Below are 23,851 nucleotides of genomic sequence, written 5' to 3' on the forward strand. Positions count from 1 at the left end.
TTAAATATTCACGTTTTATAAAAAGTATCGGTCACTTTTCTTTCACAAAACCAGGCAGTAGTAGGCTGCACACAAAACAGACATAAGATGCAGACCTGGCAAGCTGGTAACTACACACCACATGTTATATGGGAGAAAGGATCTGAATTAAAGGGAGGACGGCTTCATTAAAATGACAAAGTCACTCCAGGGCATGGAACAACGCAAGCTACCTTAACAGTCTGGAGTAAATTTTTTAGATGCTGAAATAATAAGATGACTCAGTTGGCTAGTTTCTTACAGACGTCACAAAGGAAGAAAATCTAAAACTAGAATGTTTCTGAATTTTTTAATGAGATAAACGTCTGATTGTGCCTTTGTTCATAGAATCTTTTTTCCTGTGCGCTTCCCTGGAAATAAATTAATCTATCTGGATAGGATGTTTTGTGGTTTCCTACATCAAAATGTCAATAAATACTACATTGCTAACACAAGGAACAAAAACAAGCCTTACACAGACATCAATAATCAGCAGAAACCAGGCAGAGGAGGATCTCCACATGTATCATTTGGAAGCATTATATAATTTGCATGCAAATGAGACTGTTTTTTACTTGAAAAAAACCTATTAAAACACATAGGATCAATACTGAGAGACCAGAAGAAATTGCATTTACTATCAGGAAATGCTTATAGCATCTTTTCTTTCAATTCAATTCAATAGCTTTTTATATAAATTCATTATGCATCAGGGTGTTTTGATATTGCAGTTTTCTCAAAACAATGAGGAACATGCATTATTATGCTTTGTGTAATAAAAATGAATACACTGAATTCATCAGGATTTTGGGACAGAGTGAATACTTTAAAAGAAAAGAAGAAAAAAGTGATAATATTCTTTTCATCTGGGTTTAGTTTAAAAAAGGGGAAACATAGCAAAAAATATGGGAAAATATCACCTCCTTCTATCCTAGTTCATGCTCTGCAATGGCTTGAAAATTTACTCAAGATGTATTGGATTAAAATATTTTCACATACTGAAAAGCTTCTATTTAAAGTATGTAGTTATGTAAGTAGCATTTTTCACATTGACACACAGCAGTTCAAATATAACAAGAAACGCCCCCAGTCTGTCAGCCCCCCCCCCAAATATCTTCCGAAGAAGAATGAACAAAACATAACAGCAACTTATCAAATCATACATATTCTATATTATAATGCTGATGATTTTTAATCAATCCAGAAATCTTTCACATCATTTGACTTGTGTCATCATAACAGGACTGTAATTTCACACAGTGTCACTATCTTCTTACGAAAAAGAACGGAAGAAATATCTTGTACTGTCATTTTGTCCTTTGTAGTCTAGAATGTGAGAGATTCTTTAATTGACATAGTGTCATCGCAAAAGTCTATTCTACATAATTACACTATGGCAACTGAAACCAGCTGTCAGCCATTCCATTACACTAAGTACAAACAGACATCTCAAGAAAAGTCACTGTTTCAAGTGCATCAATTTAACATCATTACTACTTTTTCTTTTAAATGTTGTTTTTGGGTTTTTTTTTTTTTATTTAGTGACCTGAAATATACAAAGATTAACAGAAAAAGCTGAATAAAACAGCACTTTAAAAAAACCTGTGGCCTCAAAGTAGTACTTAAAGATTAATTGTGATGCATATCTGTATATCATTATTACCAATCATCTAGCAGCTTTCTGACTTCCACAATCCTTCATTGTATTAACAGTATCCCACTTACAGTATTTTACATATGAACTGTGACTCATGATTTTCTACAGCCTTTGCAATGGCATATAGATGTCCTTTGCTAATTTACTCAGAGTTCCTCTGGCACAGAAAAACTATCACTCACTTTCATCCACCTGTCATAATCCTATGTCTCTCACCACCCTTTATCCTTATAATCTTGATTTTATTTTCTCTTAATGATCCCACAGTTTTGGTTCTCTTGCCTTCTTTCGTCTACCCACTTTTTCTTATTTCTCATTTCCACTATATTGCCACAAACACTTTTTTCTTTACTCCCTCAATCTCCCAAACTTCAGATTCATCTTTAACACTTGTATCCATCTCTATCCTTCAGTTTGTTCCCTCTCCCATTTCTCCCTTGAAAGGGCAAATTTCTCTCTTGGAAAAAAAAATAAGGCAAACAACCAACCCACCCCCGCCCCAAACACACACAAAACCAAACCAAACAAAAACCCACATAGCTTTCCTTTGTTTTCATTTAAACCTAAACATTTATCTGAAATCCTACAACTTACTCTTGTGTTCCACAGTTTTCTCTGTACTCTTCCTAGCATTCAATTCTCTCTTCCCCATCTTCCTGACAGCATTCTGCACAGTACACGGACATGCTTTTATCCAGAGGGATGCATGTCTTTGTTGGTTTGGGGTTTTTTGTTTGTTTGTTTTCTGGTAGATTTTCTTTTTTTTCCATTTTAAAATGCTGGCCACCAGAAGGCTTACATCCACCTATGAAGTCTGTTAGAAAATGGTTGATGCAACAGCTCAGACCAGTTTGTCTTTATTATGAAGGGATACGAGAGAAGAAGGTCCTTCCGAACAGGAAGAAAACTGTTGAATCAATGTCAAGAATCACTGTAATAACAGCCAGTAACAGAGAGCTGCAGCAAAAAACTGATTCTTGAGTACCAATAACACAAAAGATACTTCCGCACCCCCAGTTCATTACAGACTCAGCCTTTAGAGGCTGAGTCCCTCGCTCTTTATGCCTGTGCCATATTAACACAGCTTCATACCCCCCTGCTTAAACTGCACCAACAGTTGTCTTTCAACGTGACTACTCAACCATAAAGGTGTCTGATACCAAAAAGCTCCAAGAGCATCTCACTGAACATTGCAAAGGTGAGCATGTCAGCAGCTGTTGCTTTCTCACGGGCAGCTCTGGCACACACTTCTGCCTAACAGGAGGAAAACCAGACAGGCTGCAAGTGTTCAGCCTGAGAGCTGCTTCTGGGGGGCTATGGGATTTTCTGCTGCTGTATTTTCTGCCTGATCGTGCCACTGTTAAAGGATGATGGGTGCTGGAGCTCCATTTTTGCAAGCCCTTCTTGCTTTGACACATCAACACAGAGAAAGGAAGACACAAAATCCTGAAGTCCCTCCTGGTACTCCTTCAGGGGTAGAGGGCGAAGCTTTCTCTTTTTTTTTAGTCAGTTTTTTTCCTTTGAAAGAAAGAAATAACTAAGATGGCACTTGTGCATTATAAAACAAAGCATATACACTTTGCAACATGAATGCTGTACTTAAGAGAGGACAGCTGGAAGTCAGAATACTTGTTTGCCATCTACTGATGTTTAGAAACAAAAGTAGTAGTGTGTGCATGGTGAATCTGAAGTCTGGTCTCTTAGAGACACAGTTGCAAGCAGTCTGTAAGAACCAAGAAACACTGACTGGGAAGACACAATAGAATAGATTGTACCTTTATAAAGTGGAGTTGTAATCCAGTTTGTATGGAAAAAGAGAAAGGAAGTTGTGGCCTAAACTCTACAGAGTCACAGCAGCTAACACAATACAGTATAAGTGACATCCTTTTTCTCAAAGGGGCTCAAGGCTCATTGAGTCTGGCAATTCAATTACCCTCTCAACCCAGAAACAACCCCTCCTCCCCAGTCCCTCTTCTACTCCTGAGCTCAGGTCTAATGGCAGAACAGCTACATTGTACATGGCCTGTAAATATCTAAAAAGCCTCAGGCTTTAGAGAACAAAAATCCCTGACCTTTTATGATTGCTATAGCAGTTTTCCAACAAAACAAACTACATACAATAGAGCTCTTAAATACCTGACAAAGTAATTCATTTTCAGTACGCTGCTGTCTAAATACTCTGTATTAATAATGAATCATGTTTAAACAAATACCTGCATGCAATACTCCTTACTGCTTACACAGGAATAAGGACAAGGAATTTATTGAACTGAATCTCCTCTAAACAAGTAGAAGGGTAACCTGCTGAACAGAGTTTCTCAAGTGAGTGATGAAGAAAGATTGAGAAGCAGAAGAGGGACCTCAATACACCTAGAAAGCGTACCCTGATTTCCTGGACTTACTGACCTCAAGTACCTGAATGTTCTATACTTCAGCCATCTATTTCATCTAGAAGCTACCAGATATATTTAAAAACTCTTGGAACAGAAAATACATTTTATTTACAAGGTGAAAACAGCAAAAAAGATTTATCATTTTGAAAAGAATTTTCAACAACATGTAAAATACCCTGAATAATGTGAAGTAAATACTTTCATGAAAATAATACAAAAATATTCAGCAGGCAGACTGTTGAATGATAACCAAATTATTATTTCAATAAAAGTATAGGAAAATGCATAACAAAGTGAAAAATTACTTAGTGGTTCAATTAAAAAGTTTTAAAATGATAAGTCAGAAGTTTTAGTTTGGTTTTCAAAAGCACACTGTTCTTGTTTTCTGCCTGCTCTAAAAGTGCATGGTGCACATACCCCAATCACCACAGGAGCAGAATGAAGGAGGGGAGAGGACACTGCAGGAGCAGTCACAGTAGTGGGCTCATACAAACTCTGTCACAGTCACAATTTCAGATGAATCATTTCAACTTTTGGTACCGTTCTCAGCTTCCACCTTTTATCTATTGTTTGCTTCGCAGAAAGCAAGGATTTTCATAGCCCAGTAGTGTAAAAACAGTACATACCTATACCTAGGAAAATAATCTATTAATAAAGGATACCAGAAGAATTTACTATTAAATTTACTGTTACTTTTTCTGAAGAACAGAATTTGGTACAATAGAAGCATTTACTAGCAAAGGTACCAGAAACACATTCATCAAAAGGAAAATTCAGCCTAGCAGACTGCAGCCATCAAGTCCAGGTTGGCTTCCTTCTATGCACTGTTTATTTCCCTGAAAAGCTGCTTGGTACATGAATTACAGGAGGCATAGCCATTGACATAGAGGACACAAATACACAGGACTTTCTAGCCTTGTTTCTCAGCCTATGACTTCAGCTGTCTGCTAAGCATATCTGGTCATGGGTTTTTCTCACTTGCATTTCTTTTTGTTGGTTTGGTTTTGTTTTCTGACTGTTTGTTGGTTTTTAAAGTCAGCATTAAAGCTGTTGCAGAGAAGCACTTTCACAACCATGCTGTATTAGATTTCTTCCAATAGGGCAAAGAGAGAAAGCAAAAGGTAAGGCTGTAGGTAAACTCACACTTAAAACTACATTTCACAGATGCAGTGCATTAGGCATGCAATTTCCTACCCTAACATCTTGGCTAGTAGAAACTGACTACCTGACTTTTTATAGCTTCCTGTTGTGAATGTTACCTGCTGTCTATGCAATTGTCAGGAATCAACATGAGGTAAAAGCAGTTACCAAAACCATTGTATAGCACTTATAAAAACTAGTTGCAGAGCGAATATAGAAGCTATTGACAGATATGGATAGAAAGGCTATAAGTACGTTTCAGTAATCTAAGATACCTGGGTTTTTTCCCTAAACAATGTTAAATATCCTAAGAGAAGAGTAGTATACTGCAATTCTTTTCTAAAGCAGGATTTAGTGATAAAACAGCAAGTGATCAGGTCACCTGCTCAGGGCAAAACCACAGTCTTACCAAGTACCTGAAGCTTCCAAGATGATTTAAAACATCCAAAACTCTATAGGATTGACTTACCTCACTGACCATCTGACAGGTTAAATCTGGTCTTATTCAAAGCTGTAAGAGTGTACCCATTGGCTTCAGCAGGGCAAAGACGTCATACATTTGATGCTATTTCCCAGTATTATTGCAATATACTTGCCAAAATACAACTGTCAAAGCTCTGCAGTCACCCTACCTTGATTTTCTCTCCTCTGTAATGGATCACAGAATTCACAATGAATCAGCTGTTAAAATGACTTATGCTTTCTGCCAGGTCACAAAAGGACATCATACTTCTGAGGCTATCGAAGCCTAAAAGACCCACCAAATTTCTCATTCCAGAATGCTGCTCGTGTCAGTTCTTCTGACATCTTCTGTTGCAGTCTTCAGTCCATCTTCCCTGGTTCCGTATTCCAAGCTTTTCTGTTTTGATAATCAGGCCCTTTTTCTTTCCTGAACAACACATCACCCTATCCTACACAAGGCAGCAGCATAACTAAGCCCTAATAAGAAAAGACCATCCTAGTGAAATACTTCCATAAAATTTGCTCTAAGTTTCCTAAACAAACTACAGCCCAACAATGAGATGGAGACTAGCAGTTTCATTACTGTCTTGTACCTTCTCCATTCAGTTTCCCTGTTTCATGATGCCTGGAAGAGGTAATAGAAGCAATATCCCACAGGCAACACTACGGTTGCAAACAGATGCCTACATTCATGACAATAAATGCTGCACTGACAGGGTATAGATTGCATACAAAAATTCTCTATATGCAGATGCTGGGCATAAAGCCAATTAATGTAAACCACATCAACACACAGCTATGTTATAATTGATGCATGTATCTTAATATCTCCTCTTGTTCTAATGTTTCTTGTTAAGGTGCAGAATTTACAACACACAGTGTAGTAGAAGCAATGTTGCTGTTAACTCACACACGGCACTGCTGCTGTTATCAACCTCGCTCCAGCTTTACCTGCATTGGCCCTTTCAGCTGCATCTAACAGTAAGACATGTTAGAGCAGGGGTGTCAAACTTACTTTCAACTGGGGCCACATCAACCTCACAGTTGCCTTCAAAGAGTCAAATGTCATTTTAGGACTGTATAAATGTAACTACTCCTACAGTCCTAAAATTACTTTCGACCCTTTGAAGGCAATCGTGAGACTGATATGGACCTGGGTGAGAATGACTTTGACACTCCTGTGTTAGAGCATAAAATGCAGCCAGGAAATCTTTGTAGCACCCCCAGTTGGGCTCATACAGACAAATAAATCACACGGCAGCTAATGATTCCACAGATGGGAAGTTTTAAAAGGTATGAGGCAATCAATATCCAGTCATCTTTAGGCTATCCTAGACAGCCTAATTAATCTTGTCATATCAACTTTGCAGTCATCTTTATTTATTTCTATTTCTGACTGTTAAAAGTAATTTATAAACCACAAATCAAAATAATGTTTTTAAGATTTTGTTATGATTATAGTATAATAGCCTATTAAGAAATGAAAAGGTACAGTACCTTCAAAGAGGGGGTTCAATTTATTCTTGTAGTATTTTATTAATAGTCTAAGTGACTGACTACATTTGCATTAACCAGAGCCTCTTACTATAAAGTACAAGAAAACATTCCTTGAGATGACCACTTTCATGCAAAATTTCTATGCAAAGCAAATTTAAACTATAATCACTTTTTTAAAAAAAAAAAATCTTTAATGAAAGAAAAGGTTTGTATCTGTAATACCTCAGGTAGCAGCAAAATTAAATAATTACATCGTAATTTTTTTTAATATCATTATATTTGAAAACCATCAAAACCAAAAACTTTATAGAGAAAATGACATGAAGAAATAGATTTGCACTACGTGCTATCTGTACAGGCACAGATAGGCAGCCAAAATAATTAAAAATTAGATGACTGTTGAACTTTAAAGCATCTGTTGTAAACACTATTTTTTTAAGAGCTTACAAAGATAAACCTTGAAATGTAATCTCACTAATAGAACTGCATGCGACTGCTGTTATCTTCTTCCAGGTACTACTGCAAGCCTGATTTTACCTTGTTTGCAATACTTGTGATGAATGACTTGATGTCCAGATCAGTTGGGCAACTCTTCTGACAAGGGGCATCTGCACACTTTAAGCACCTACAGGAATAAAAACATGTCAAGGAGACTTGGAATACAAATGGTACGAATATCATAAGGTTTTCAAGTTAGCATGGTAGAAGATAAACCACATAGGAATAATACAGAGCATTTTAATAAAATTTCTATTTAAAATCACGAAGTCCTGGGTGATCACTATTGACTTGCATTCAAACACTGTTTTCATTCTGCTCACTTCAAAGAAAGGCAGCAGGGTGCAGTTACAAACATATGGACTACACATGTCTAAGTATTAGGAAACAATGTCTAATTACATAGAAGCATTTTTTCCCTGGAATCCAAGATTGCTAAGCTTCTGACCATTTCATTTTTCTTCACGGAAAACATCTGTGCAGTGAACCTGACTTTATTAACAAAGTTCTGGAAGTGTCAATGTGGATTGAATTCTGGATGTTGAATAGACATACAAAAGCAACAGTATTTCCACAGACAAAGGAATTACTTTGTACTGTATGTGCCAAAGAATAAGAACGGCTGATAAATTTTCAAGTTACTTTTCCGTGAGTTTCCTGTGATTTGTCTGTGATGTGTCTGTGACCTCTGAAAACAATTCAGTAGTTTTATGCATACTCACAACTCAAAACCCTAAGACTTTCTTCTTGTCATCCCTAATGGTAAACCTAACTGCATATTAAAACATACCAAGTAGCAAGGATTTATTGCCTGTTCTTGCATAGTCATCAACCAGTCTGTTGGCTTGCACAAGTCTCACCTACAGATTAAGCCATCAGGATAGTTTATGCAATTTGCAGTACGCAAATCGAACAAAAAAAAGGTAAAAGTCAGCTGAAGAAATAAAAAGGTTCTCTCGTCAACACAGAGGTATTTTTACACACTTTTGTGTTTACATATCAGTGATTATCATAGGTCAAATGCCACACTACTAATTATCTCAGAATTCATTAAGTTACTGCAGATGGTCTTTCAATATTGTTCTACTAACATACAGAATTTATGCAAATTATGGTTTTAAAACAGTCTATGGAAAATGCAACAAAATTTGGTTCTAATGTATTATCTAAGCACAGCTACTTATGTAAGTCCCACAAGGCCACCTTAATTATTGTCACTTAGTGACAGACACTGTGGAACTGCCTGGGACAGAATATTCTCAAACACAGGAAAGCTGCAAGAGGCCTATGGACCACACACAGAGAAATGAAGAACAGAGTAAAAGGAATGAAATGCCTGAAATACCTGCAGTGAGAAACTGACCTTTGTCAATCCCGTGTATTGCTTTTGTTTGGGTTTTTTTTGTTTGTGTGTTTGGGGTTTTTGTTTTGGTTTAGGGTGTGTGTGTGTGTTTGGGGTTTTTGTTTGTTTTTTCTCAATTAAGAGTGGAATAAGAGACAAGGCAAAGCCAGTTAAGTTAAAGCCTAATTAGTCTTTCACCTTCCTATGCATTATCATCTAGCTGGATATTGCAGACACCACGGCACCAGCAAAATTTGAAGGCTCATGTGGTAGTGGCTGCTTGGATTTTCTCACAGAACTAGTCGTGGGGAAAAGGTCCCAGAGGAAATGTTTAAAGGAAAACAGGTCTCACAGGCTGCAAAAGCTGGAAATTCTGATAGAGCCAAACACAGGTTCAACACCATGGTGGGTTACTAGTTGAAGCAGTCAGGATGTCAGGGGGCTCTGGCAGAAGTGCACCCGCCAGCCCAGCCATGGCAGTTACATGTCCCGCTGCCTTGCACTGCCCACCGACAGGGACACGCTACAAATGCCTTAACAAGTAACAGCAGGTCAGTGGGGACCTCCACGGGCTGATGTGGCCAGAGCATCAAGTCAAAAGGATGCTCTTCGCATTCTAAGCAGACTGAAAGACAGCAAAATTTTAGTACTGAAAGAGAAAAAAAGGAGATACACTAGAAGAAATACACAACTATGAGGGTTCAGGTGATCATTTTGATGTGTAGGCAGTAAGGAAATAATAGAAGTGGAAAATCATGTGTTTAAAAAAGGCAACAATTCCATTATGACTTTTTTGCTCTTCACTTTCCTGAATGTAGTTTCCTTTAAAGTACAACAGTCCCGCATCCAAGACCAAAAGAATTGCAATTAACATAAAATACATTTCTGCGAATTATATATAGAACAATCTCATGTCAAAACTGACTTGAATGGCACCTAGCAGGATAAACAGTGTACAGATTACCTGTTGCAGCTAGCAAGCATCTTTACCAAATTATTTCTCTTTTGATTTTTGAGCTGGTTCACAAATAACAGCTGTTGGAAATGTCAGATACTGGGGAGGTGGATAACACAAACGTGAACGTGAGCTTTGGGGAGGAGGGGAGGGTGCCATGAATATGCCAGTTCAGAGTTTCTCTTATAATAATACCATCTTCCGATTCTCCAAGCACTCTGCAGACTAAAGTGCACCAGGCTGCCATTAATCCCACTTATCACCCTGACAGCTCAGTAATTACACTCCCGCTAGAGCTAGGTACTGTAAGCTACTGTAGTCCTAATAAAACATCAAGCACTCTGCAGAATGCGTGCTGGTGAGGTGTTTTATTAAACTTGGGGGGTTGATCATCAAGTGACACTAGTGTTGACCTATTTTTCTATCTGACAATAAATTATCTTTTGACCATACCATAATAGATATTACAGAGTGCATTTACTGTACCAAGAAGCAAAGGTATTGCATTCTGGTGAACCAGGAAAAAAGCATAAATAAAATAGTAGAATCATCCACCAGAAAATTATTACATAAATTGCTGCAAGTGATTGATCCTTTCAAAAATCACAGGCAAATACTGTGTGCTTAAAGAAATACACCAACAATTACCATGAGCTTCAGTTCCACATGCATTCCCCATATAAAGAAACATTAAGTATTACACTTTTTCTGTAACTGTCCTCCCACCCTATGACAACCCACTTTTCATAAGGTTATTCCATTACTATGGTTTTAGTTCAAAATAAGATAAATAAAAAACTATAAATTTACAAAAAATTTCTCTAATTCAACTGCTAGCTCCCACCAAATTTAAATGGAGAGCTACACGCTCACTATACTAAGGAAAAAAAAAAAAAGAAGCCACATTTTAAGTGGTCTTACTATTCTTGCCTGCATAAAAATACAAAGCATTAGACAAAGCTAGACCTATACTATTCTCAGAGTATATATCTCAGCATTTCTTAGGAAAAATCCTTCCAACTATCAGAAATATCAGAAAAAACCCTATTATTAATTTTTCCCCTATTTGTTCATGGAACATCATTTCCATTAGAAAAATATAGGCCATGTTTAATCTTAAAATATGCCATATTCACTTCATATGCATATTGATTTCCATGTAAAAGGCAACACCATAATCTTTGCACTACTAAACCTCCACTTGAGGAACTGAAAGACAAGGAACGATATTTTCCATTTTGGAAGCACTCTGCTGTTGGTTCAACTCAGTCTCATTGTGAAATCGTAAATTAAGTTACATATAAAACCCCTAGAAATGCTAAGCAAGTATAGCATATTTATATAAATATTTATGCAAATATTATCATTCGGCATAGCATTGCAGACATGCCTGTGACTATATAATGACAGAAATTCACATTTCCCACACATCTAAGCTCAAAATTTACATCTCTTCTTGAACAGTGTTAAATTATACATATGTATCCCCATTGAGTTTAAAATCTTTTACTTCTTGGTTTTTTGAGTGTTGCAGTACTAAAGTTATTTATTGTTTAAGGTGAGCATACTTATAAATCTCTTTCAGGCACAAAATAATGGATGCAAAGGGTACTTATGCAGTAGCCAAACATTATCAGCTATAGGGTTTGCACCTATCAATTTTGCCACTGCAAAATAAGCACCTAAAACCATGCATGCATACACAAAAACTCATTCAACCAACCTCTAATAGCATGGCTACTAAAAAACAAAAAAACCAACAAAAAAAAATCCCCACAAACTAAACAAAACAAAACCCACCAAACAAAAAAACCCTACACTCCAAAACACACAACATATAGTAATAGAAAACAAAAATGGAATAGCCAAATAAAAGCTTCAAATTTCTGGAACAGACACTACATATTGGGAAAAAAGATGCAAGAAACCAGGAGGTATGTCTGTGTGTAAAAAGGAATGGAAAGCAAATGAGGAAAAAAAAGGATAAAAAAGTAACATACATCTGTATAAACAATCTTTCCACTTCAGAAAAAAATTATATCAGAAACCAGTTTTCTTCTCTTGTGTACAGAAGAAAAAGTGAAAAGGAAGGCATAGCCAAGAATAATTTTCAATTAATAATTTTCATTATTTAATTGTTGAAATATTACCCAGTATTTTATTTTAAAATTAAAATACCTGACCAACATATAGTCTCATTTCTAGATCTAGAACAGCTCCTAACACATTTTTGCTTCTAAATAAAGAAGAGCAATTTAGTTATATCATTACCTAAAATTGCAGCAAATAATTGTCTATATACCTGGCTACAATATTAACTGAAGTGCAATCCCATGTATGCTGAAAGGCTGGGGATGAAACAGATAATCTGGAGTAATATTCCACAAACAGATCATCACTGATAACCTATCAAATTTTCCTACATCACAAAACAGGCCAAATAACCTTTATCATGGTTGCTGTTGGCAGATGTTTAGATGCAGATTAAATCCTAATCCATTTATGTGGGTTTCTGCAGGACATAAACATTCATTTTGAAAAAAAGGATTCCAGCTCTACGGTTTATAGAAGTTTCTAAAACTTTATCCACTACTCAGAGAAATAGCCTGGATACTCACATAACAGTTTTACACAGGTCTCATAATGATGTTCTGTATACACTTCCTGATCTTTGGTCAATTAATTTTAAGAGAATGGCAGATCCAACTCCACTCAACAAACTAGAGGCCAGTTTGCACAAGAGACTCAATTCCAATAACTCCCATGTCAAGGTTCTTCTTTATCCCAAGTCTCTTGCACCACTCTCTAAACCCTGATTTGGGGGTGCTAAACAGTGGAGTAAGAAAGCCAAATGCAAAATGAAATAAACCTATAATTTCCAAATAAATCTATATGTCCCAAGTTGAATGTCAATTGCTTTTGATGGCACACATGAAGGGCATCACACAAGTTTTTCTCAAGGTTAAATCCTTTAACCGCTTATGGTCAGTCTTGCAGAACTTAGGCTTTCTTCTCTCCCATTTGATTTTGTTGTACTTAGGGTCAAGGACAAACCTAAACAGACATTTGGACATATATACATTCATTGAAGAGAGATGTCAGAATAAAGATCCTGTAGTGCAATGGAAAGCCATTAGTGAGAAGCTATGGCTGGAAGCTGTAAAAAAAGTCTTCCTCCCACTATTTTCTTTATTTTAAAAAAAACAACAAACCAAACAAACAAACAACACCACCACCCAAAAGTAACAAAAAAAAAAATCTCATGCCCTTTTGTCTTCCTGTCCATTACATTACACAATGGATAGAAGAAGAAAAAAAGAAGAAAAAAAAATTATAAAGTAATGCAGAAATTTTATTGTCAGGTTTAAATATCAAAACACAGTAACAGTTGATACAAGGGTTTGATGAGTGCCAAAGACAAATCATAGTTAGAGGAGTATTTGCTTTCTTTCAAAGTGTAGAAGCAGAAAAAGGGACTCTTACACAGAAGGCTGAGAACTCTGTTGCCTGCGTGCAATGTAACAATGAAGACAAAATCTTAAATTAGAATCAACTATGAACACATAATTTTGGACCACAGGAGAAACAGATGTAATCCCCAAGAAAAACCTCTGAACAAAAAAGGCATCAGAAACTGTACAAAAGGCAGTGAACACAGACTATACAAGCAAGCAGGTATCATGGTCCTGAATATGGAATACTGGAGAGAAAAATGCCCATCCTGTTAGCAATGCACAGGAGCTATAAGAAACAAAACATTCAGTATCATGTGAATTGGCAATACTAGTCCATACCTGAAGAAGAAAAGGAAAGAATCCCACATCATCAGCATCGGCCTAGGGATTCCTATGAGCCTTCTGTAGACTCACAGAAAATGAGATGACTTCTCTGTCAGTAAGTTAAGATGACCAGAGGAAGTAAATTTCAAATAGAGGCCCTCCACAGGATTAGGGACAGATATGACATTGCTGCCAGCCACTGCAGGAGGTCTGAGGCAAGTGTTTTTTATTGAAAGGAAGAAATGCTCAGAGTTGTAAGTTAGTCTTCAGGCACAAAAGCCTCCCACCATAGTGCAGACTAATGGCACTTACAGACAAGGTTATTTTCAGACACTTAAGAGGTAGTGAATCATATGGACATAGACTCCAAATCGTTCCATTCATCAATGACTCATCTTTCTCTTTTCTTCTTTGGCTCTCTACATGACCATAATTCTTCTTTTCTCATCTGCTTCTGAATCCCCCTTGAGTGGAGGAACTCCCCTCTCCCCTTTGCACCTGCTTCCTCTTTTCTGTAGTCTTTTCTCCATACATCTAAAACTCCTCCACTCCTCTGTCCTGTAAGTTTTTATCGTTCTTCAGCATAACACCATTTTAATGGGTAATGTTGATAACATTAAAAAAGCATGACCCAAGGTCTGCCAGCACATATTGATGACAGGGGTATAGGAGAGCGTGCACCAGTCACTTTTCAATCCACCTTTGGAATTTTTGCCATCCGACATCCAGCCTGGTAGAACCTTCATTTCTGTAGGTTCCTGCACTAAAACTGTCCTTGCCTAGCGCATACTCAGGATCGTGCTGTCTTGCACTGTAATCAGATACACACAAATAGTGGCTACCAGAAGAAAAGTAGATGAGTGGGATTTCCTCTTTAAAGCCTCGCTGAGTGGTGGGAACACGGCCCGACAGAGCTCTGCGGTCAGCACAGGGGTGGCGCTGGCAGCACCGCCCCACGGTGAGACACCTGCTCTGAGGCAGCTCATGGAATACTACATTCTGCCTGCTCTTAAATTCCTCCTGTCATTTTACTGGGACACAGAAATTTTCACTTACCATATTGCAATATACCCTCAAAGACTACTTCACCCACTTTATATAGCTTGTACATCATTACTTTAAAAGTATTTCTCCAATTTATAATGTTACAGAACAAAACTGCTATATAAATTGAAGTTGATTAAAACCAGAAAAAGCAGTGTGGTTTATAGAATATTGTAGCACAAAGCACATATATCAGCACATGCCAAATCAGAGAAGCTGTAGCACCCTTTTGACACATCAGAAATAAAACCTTCTTTTTATCTATATAATGCAAATAATTTCAACCATCCTATGCTTTCTCATAGACTCAGTCTGTGAACAAGCAATTCAAATAAATGGTTCACATTTATACTAGCAACTATGTCATATGCAGCTCACACCAAATGAATATTATTACTAAAAATATATTTACCTTAACATCACTAGTACTAGAATCTGTATGGAATACCTTTCACTAGCTCCTTCACTCCCACACAGACTACCTCTTCTTTGGAGTTTTACTAAGGCGATTTATTTACATCATCTTTAAATCTATGGCTTGTTTTTTGTAATCCATTTGTTCTATACTACTCTACAACATTCAGAGTTCTTTGACTTCAAAAGCAAAGTTATTATGGTAATGTCTCACCAAAAAAAAAATAAAATATTGCCATGGTGTAGGAATAAAATGCTCTCAGTTTATATAAAGGCATGAAGTCCACTGAGTGTCAAAACCTATTTGCTCTTCCTCCTTAGTGGTAGATCTTACATGGGATATGTCAACCATACAGTTCCTGACAAGTACATGCAGACTCATATACCACACAGCTCTCTTATGTCAAAAACCCATCCACATGCTTTCACCTGCAGCAATTACTCCACATCAGCCTCTATATCTTAAGACACAAAATGAACCTCTGATTCTTCATTTGAATTTTATTCTTTTCCTTTTCTTGCATTCATTTCCAAGTGACAAAGGTTTCATTTCAGTTTATCAGCATACTGTGTTTTGAAAGGGGAAATTAAAAATAATTTCCTCTTTCTGTTCCATTTCGTGACATGGCACATCAAATGCTGCTTCGATTCTCTTTTCTGACACTACTGGTGTCACTGGGTTTACATCAGATAACACAGACAGAGAGGAAGTCTGACTTTAGCTCTAGATAATGCAGAGACATCAGCAATGAGTCCCAGCAACATCAGCCTATTTTCTACCAACAGAAATGTGAGGCAATTCTCAAGGAGCAGTTACAAGTTTGAGTGCTGCTTGTCACAGAAAACTATCATGGGGAATAAACAGTACTTGATGTGCTTGGGAAACTCCTGATCTTCTCATATTTTCAGTTATTTCTCATCCTTTATATTGTGGTACTTCCCTAATGAGCTTTGGTTGGTCCCTTTATTGATATTCTGTCCCAGACTGGGGCAGTATTACTGCACCTCTTCAAGAAGGTTGTATTTAAAATGCTACATTTTTGTAATTCCCATGAATGACAAGCTAGGTATTGGTTTCAATTAGCTTTAAAAATTCAATAAAGTGATTTGTCCACTGGCTTTAAAGGCTGACAGGTGGTCTTAAGATTTCGGTTTAATTTAAAAAACGAACAATAACTCTCTTACTTTTGCATTATTTCTTTCTAACCTTTTTAAAAAATCCTCTATGGAAGATTCAGCTGTCTTAGCTTGCTACAAACACTTCCAGCTAGGGTTAAGAAGTTTAAAACAATCCCATAAGAGCTTTGTACAAAACTATAGACTTTACACAGTGTTATATAATACACTGAATGTTACCAGATGTGTTTAAACTGAAAAGTCAACAAAAGTGGTACTTGAATTTCTATTTGGAAATATTGTATTAGAATTTAATTATAAGTACTGTAATAGGCCCTCGCAACTTATACCTATTCCACAGCCTAATAGCTCCCAACAAGTCCTTGGCTGAGAAGTTACCATTGCCCTCTGAAAAATTATTTTTGTAAACTCCTTCCAGCAGGACTTAGTACATAACAGGCCTAAAGATTTGTACAATGAAAGAAAAGGTATTGGGGGATCTGGGTCTTCCAATTTAGTAAGTTTAAATTAATAAGAGAGAAAATCAAGTTGAACTTAGCAAGATACAAAAGTATGGGATGCATTTTCAGAAGAAAAAGATACTTATCTCGAGTTTAATGATCAGCTTTATCTTTTTACCCACAGCACTGGCCAAAAGCTTAAGGAAAAGCAGGTGCTGCAACTATTAAAGTTTGTACTAAAGAATCTGAGGGTTCCCTTTACCTGTGCTAAGAAAACCATTCCATAATCTAGATAGCTATCCATTTCTCACACTTCATTCTTACAAAACAAAAAGAGAAATTAAAAAAAAAAAAAGGCAACAAAAAACACAAACCAAACAAAAACCAAACAAAAACACCCTGCACATTCTGAGTAAAGGATACATCAGATAGACCTTTTCCTCCAATCACTTCAGAACTGAACTTTTTTTTTAAAATTTCAAATACAAAAGTTTTAAATATTACAGATTTACAGCAATATTCATTCTAAGCATTGTTCCCTTTTTCATCTTTCATATTAAGCATTATGAAATTGCTGTGTTTTCTATAGTATTAATCAACACTCAAAATTCATTAAACTGTCCCAGAAAAACTATGTAAAGTTTTTATTACTGTCAGCAATGTATTTTTATTTGAAACTTAAGAGTTTTTAGACTTACAAGAAATAAGAGTTAAAACTCAATTTACAGTTTTTCTAGAAACACTGTTTATATTTCACACTACATATTAATTAATGTTTTCTCAACACCATAGGTGCACAATACAGTTTGATGATTATCACGCCCATTTGATGGTATCCCATATTATTCCAGTAGCGCAAGGGACGCACAAGAGACACACTCATCAATAAGATGATACTTTGATACTACCTACTTAGAACTTGGACTGTGCTTTTTCAGGTCTTTGAAATCAGCACTTTACCTGCCAAACCAGCCAGTTGTGGCTCAGGCACACCCAGCCTTGTGGAGGTGTTTTAAATGGGTACATTTATGTTCACCACAATAGTGATCCCTTTCACATAGGAGGCAGCTGTTACATGATGTTCAATATCTTTTTAATCCTCTATAGACCTTAGACAGAAGAGCTGACAGAACTGACAGTTTTTATTATAGCTTGCCCTGTACACAATAATCTCCTTTCACCTGGACTATTCTCCCAGAAGACTTTCACCAGGACTATTCTCCCAGAAGACTTTTTGACTTATATCAAAGATTATTTCTAGTCTTTTTAGGAGAGAAGAAATTATTTTTGTGTGGCATGATTCTCATCCTGTGTAAATCACCTTTTCAAAATATGAAACACCTGTTGCCTGTTTATTTTAGCATCAATGAAACTCCTTTGGGTTCACTTCAAGAAAAAAACAATACACTTTTATGAGTTCAAGTCACAGACATTTTTTCTCCCAAAATACCTTGATCATCTATGCACATCTTACAAATGGTGCTCTGTACAATATATCTTTAACAATAGGAGCACACATCTACCATTTATTTGTACTGAAAACATTTAAAACATTTAATAATGAAATTTAAACTTTATCTAAATTGGTTATAATGTAACTAAAATGCATTAATTGAAAACTTAAGAAAAAGTTCTCAGTTAAAATCTACAAATCCAGAAGAAACCCATTTCCTCACTACACCACCACAGAGACTCTAACAATCAGACCAACAGTGCTAATGCCCATCTGTCTTGCAATTTAGGCATGCCAGCAGTTGCACCACAATTAATGGAAGACTGATTCAAACAAAGAACCTTTGTGGAGTAGTAGTCTTTGGAGAGGCAGTAATAGCAGAATAAGCTAACATTGTCCTTATTTTTAGGATCTAAGCACCAAAGAATTCTCTGGATCTCTCTTTACCATCATCTTGCCATTTGCCCAGAGAGCTGACGTGAAGTTGATGTATAACAGAATCCAGGCCCCCACGAGGCAGGCTGCACTGCTCCCTGCATACCGGGCAGCCCCTCCATGGCCAAACCCACGATGTGATCAGCATGGGGTAGGGGTGTGGGGGAAAGGGAGTAAAGACCAAGGAGGTTTGTGCAGGCTTTGCTGCTGGTATCACCTGAACATTTGATCCCACATTGAGCATATTCTGGAAGCAGAGAAAAGCAGAAATTACATCACTCAATTCTGTATTCAAAACAGAAGTTTCAAAAGCTTCAGTTTCCCTTGTTTTCAGACTTGTAGGAAAAAAAAATGTTGGCTGCTACTACAGTTTAAAACTCCAGAGAAAACTAAGAGGTCAGTCACATTTCCACTATGAACCCAATAAAGATTCTTCTTTCCACACAGGAGATAAGTTATTGATCCCAGTCGACCATCTTTTTCCAAATTCTAAAACTCATAGCCAGGGTATCCTTAGTAAAGCTCTGTCCTGCCAGATGGTGAACACTCTAGTTCATTATCAGACTGCTTAACTGTGCTTTATTTTAACATATGTAGTCCCCAGTGGGACTCAGTTAGACCATTCATTTGCTTATAATGAAAGCCCATAAGCGATTTGTTAAAACAACTTAATCCAAGTCTTCCAGAAAGTGAGTTCCCAGCACCCAGACTAGTAGGAACACCTCCAGTCTCCTCACTCTTTTCCTCACCTTAAAATTGATGCAGATACATATTTGAGAGCCACTACTCACATCTCTTCCCTGACAGGATCTACTGGTGTGGAAACTGCAAGAATTCCACAGAGAATCCCAAGATTTAATATTTTTCTCTAGATATTGCAAGTGTACAATGACTGTCTTATATCTTCTTTTGCAAATAAAGAGGTTTGTCTAAGACACTTTAATAAGTGTCACTGTCACTTGTTAATATGCTTAGCCATCAATACCCAGAAAAAAGGAAATATGCTTGCTATTTTGTTCTAATTTTCTAACATTTACGGATTTTTTAGCCATAGGAAAATAATATATCCCTGTTTATAATATATAAGCATCTTTAAAAAAAGAACTGGCATTTTCTTGTATGCTTTGCTGTTTAAGGGAATTATTTTACTCTTCTGCCTGAATTTTATTCAAAAAGTAAAGATTCAAAACCAGTATCTCCTCAGCAAATAAAAAGAACTTTATGATACAATAACAGAAATCATACAGGCAAACTACAGAGGTCAGCACAGAGCAAAGAGAAACCCTCTACAAATTACACTAAGAATCAATGTTGCATTCTTAATATCTTGAGTTTAAAGATATAAGTAACATTTCAAAAGCAGATGGTTCAAAATTTAGTTTTACATGTTTAGTAGAAGTAAATACACTAACTCATTAAGACTGAATGATTGGTATGTGCTATATCTAGATTTTGTTATCATAACCTTCACTATGAAGATTTCTACAACATTCACAGTATGATGATGTAAATAAATGACAGAGCCAAAAGTCACTGTCCAGACTATTGACATTTACATTAAAACAATAAATAATTTAAATATAAAAGGCTTTTTTTAAAAAATAAAACCAAAACTTATGGAGACAGTAGTGTAAGCAGCCTCACTTTCTATCGATTCGAGTGATCACCAAATAAATTTAGAGTCTGCCTCTCTTGATGGCAACTACTTAGCTGGGGTCTAAGACAGCTGTTCAACCTTTCAGATCTCACCAACCATGACTACTGGACGTGGACAGAAGGCTGGACTAGATGACCTAACTGGTTTATACTGTCTTTGCAATTTCTCCCAGTATGTTAAATAATGGCCTTTTAAAAATGGCAAATTTATGTCTGCTTATGTATCTGCAGTTGAGGTTTCCCACAGAAATAAGCAAATTTTAAAGCGTTTAAGAGTACATCTCTCTCTCAAATTATTTAGGATTACAGAAGTGAAATGAGTATTCATTTTCCTTATGAATTAAATCCCTACTTTTAGCACCTTACCAGTCACTCCAAACTTAGGATAAATTAAAGAACTCTAGTTAAAATAACAGTAATCAAGGGATCTAAAATATGGGTATTATGTACAAGGATTTTCATATACAACCACCTGCACACATTTTTAATAGGGTTTGATTTCTAAATGCTATAGCATGGCCTCTCAGATGGATGTATATTGGCAAAGCAAACTCCATCTACTATTATAGGTAAACAAAGAAAAGGTGCTGGCCTGCTAATGTTAAGAAGGCTTAGGTGGCAACTAGACCACAATTGGTGCATCCCTGCTTGTAAAAATAGACCAAACATTTGTTGCTAAAAGGAAGGCAAAAAAAATCTTGCATTTTAGGTTTTACCCTTACAACCTAAGTATGAAGAATTTTCACATCCTTTTAAGAAGATTATGTAAAAGACAAAGAAAGCATTTGTCACATTTCCTCCCATACTGAAGCTGATGGCATAAGAATGAATACCTTTTCTGGGATAGCTCAGCAGTTGAGTGCTGTCTGCAAAATAGTGAAAGAAATGTTTTCTTCAGAGAAACACAGCTTAGAGAAATTTTTTTATTTAAAAAAAAAAATAATTAACCTGTTGATTCACCATGGTTCGATAGATCACTTTTTCTTGAATATGAGGCATGGCACTACTTTGTACATGCTCAAATTGCTAGACCTACACCAAATATAGCAATCCCAGGACTGTAAATATAGTGCAACTGAAAAAGCATGCTTTTCCCATTTCCCAAAGGCACTGCATTTTCAAAAACCTGCTGGTAGGATTTAAATATTCTCTTTTGGTAGATAGTCTCTCTTGCTACAAACGAGCAGATGTCTGCCTTTTAACAATTCTTTTTTATGCAGTTATTTGAAAGCAATTACAGAAAATGTTAAAAATTATCTATAAAAAAGTACTCTACACAGATCCAAATACTGCATTCCTCAGACGAGTCACACAGAGACATTTCAGAAAGCCCACGAATCAGTACATAGTGCTTCTTCTCTTCCACCCTCCGCCAGTACTGCCTCTCTCTAAACAAACACGCACAGTACATGTTGGCAACTTTCCAATTGTTCCTGTATACCAGGCTTAGACACTGTGATTTTAGTGTTGCTCTTTTCTAACGCAGAAGCATTAGGATTTGATGAATATGTCTGATAACTTCCAGCAGCTTCACGCCTTAGATTTATAGGATACTAGGATATAGCCTATGATATCAACATAATCACAAGTAGAACTTCCTTACCAGTGCCTCCCCTAACAGGGAGAGCTGTTAGTTGTTTTCTCTACTCTATATGAATGCTGAAAGAAGAGGATACCTGCAGAGTCAGACAGCTATTACTGAAGCTCTTTGCAGTAAGCATCCTGAAGCTCTCTCCTCATGCCCCTTTTACCACTGCACAGCCACCACTCTCCCTGTCCCAAGAACTGCTGTTGCTAAAAGCCTTCTGTGCTCCCCTGGATCTCAGCTCTCACCACAAATGATGCCAGGAGGAGGATCTCCTTAATGGTTACAAGTGTCAGTCGGCTCCATTCCTGTATCCCTTGCTCTGGGATGCCAACAGGCAAGACTAATTACTGTTCCTCCAGCCTTGGCCAGAATCTGATCACAGCAGAATATATTGCCTTTTGTGGTTACTGTAGACTGGTAAGAGTTTTGATTGTGAACAATGCTGCTGCTTTATCAGATGCCTTTCTCAGTCAAGACTTGCCTGGTTAACAATTTTAAAAGCAGTTAGCTCACCTGCATGAAGGCATCTTGATAATGGCTTTCAAATTTTAAGCAGCAGAAGGAAAGATACTTTATGTTAGAATCCCACTCCAGCCCCATTTCAGGTTTATTCAAGGGCTGTATTTTCTGTGAGGGTCTGGATGGTGTTAAACATTGCTCTGTCAAGAAAGGTACTAAAGATACTAGAAACTACATAGGCTTCATCTTCAGTCTATGAATTCTGACTAAACTTAAGCAGTTCAACAGAGAATATCAATGTAAATTCAAACACTTGTATATTAGTTGTGCTGCCAATATGCGTTCAGTTACGTAACACAAAACAGGGAAAAAGAAGATGACAAATGCAAGTAAAGGCTGTTTAACCACTTGTAATTCAGTCAAGACAATTTGGTTTTCTTTTGAAAGCCTAGAACAGTAGAAGGATAGAGTTATCCACTCTTTAATTTTCCATTTCACTATGGGCTTGAAATGTGCTAGTCACATTATGACTAGAAACATATTCTTGGAAATAGCCTCTACTCATTATTTTCCACACTCTGAAGCAATTTTTTGCATAATCAGAAGACAGGATATTTTGCCAGTCATGAGAGGTTTGTCTTTCTGCATTAGACAGGAATGAAGAACAGTACAAGCTCTTTCCCTTTTCTTCATCCTTTCATTTCCTTATCCTTAAGCCTCTTCAAGGACCAGGAGCTTTTCAGAGATGTAGTAGTTTGACAGCTGTCACTCAAAGAGAAAAATAAAGAAATCAATTCCCCAAATGCCAAAAAAAAAAAAAAAAATCCAAATTCAGTGTAATTAATAGCAGAATTCCCGTCTGTATTTTTGAGAGATCCCTCCACAAATCAATTTTGGTGCTTTACACATGCTAAAATCAAGTAAGCTAAGTTCTAGTAACTTATTTTTACAAAAGATGACTACACAAAACTCTATCCACAGTTTCAAACAAAAGCAATAGAAATATGCACAATATTTTACATAAGGCAATAGAACCTTTTTTCAGCAGAGGAAGGAGTGACAGTGCTCTGGCAAAATGCTCTACTGAGAGCACAGAATGATCTTTGCTAAAATATACTTGAATATGTTTACTAGCACAGTGCAAGATGATGTGGTAGCATAAAGAGTTAACGCTGAACCACAAATGTCAAAACAGACTAAGTGCATTATGTGATACATTATTCTTTTCTTTAATTGTGTTTGTTCACTTGCTAATTTGCACAATTCAGTAATTCATAAAAGGGTCTCCCTATCATTAGTGCAAATTAGTAATTTTCTAGCACATAAAAATATGCATTAAATTTGTACTTTACACTGCATGCTTGTTGCCTTTGTGAAGATAAAAAAATATTACACAGTCAAATGAAATTCTAGGGTGACTATTTTGAACCTGAAAATAGCTCTACACAACCTCCTGACATATATCTCAACATCAGCCTGCTAAG

The 23,851-nt window shown here is 36.6% G+C and overlaps 1 protein-coding gene across 1 annotated transcript in view; it reads right to left on the reverse strand.

Moving 5' to 3' along the window:
• DPYD (dihydropyrimidine dehydrogenase) overlaps nt 1-23,851 on the reverse strand; it is a gene marked incomplete at its 5' end in the record, with an annotated part of 297,412 nt that overhangs the window by 200,559 nt on the left and 73,002 nt on the right. The window contains one exon of the mRNA XM_080348775.1: nt 7,705-7,792. Coding sequence (XP_080204901.1) covers nt 7,705-7,792 — 88 coding nt within the window. The remainder of the gene's footprint in view (nt 1-7,704; nt 7,793-23,851) is intronic.

Source organism: Nesoenas mayeri, assembly GCF_963082525.1.
Source record: "Nesoenas mayeri genome assembly, chromosome: 8".
Taxonomy (NCBI): Eukaryota; Metazoa; Chordata; class Aves; order Columbiformes; family Columbidae; genus Nesoenas; species Nesoenas mayeri.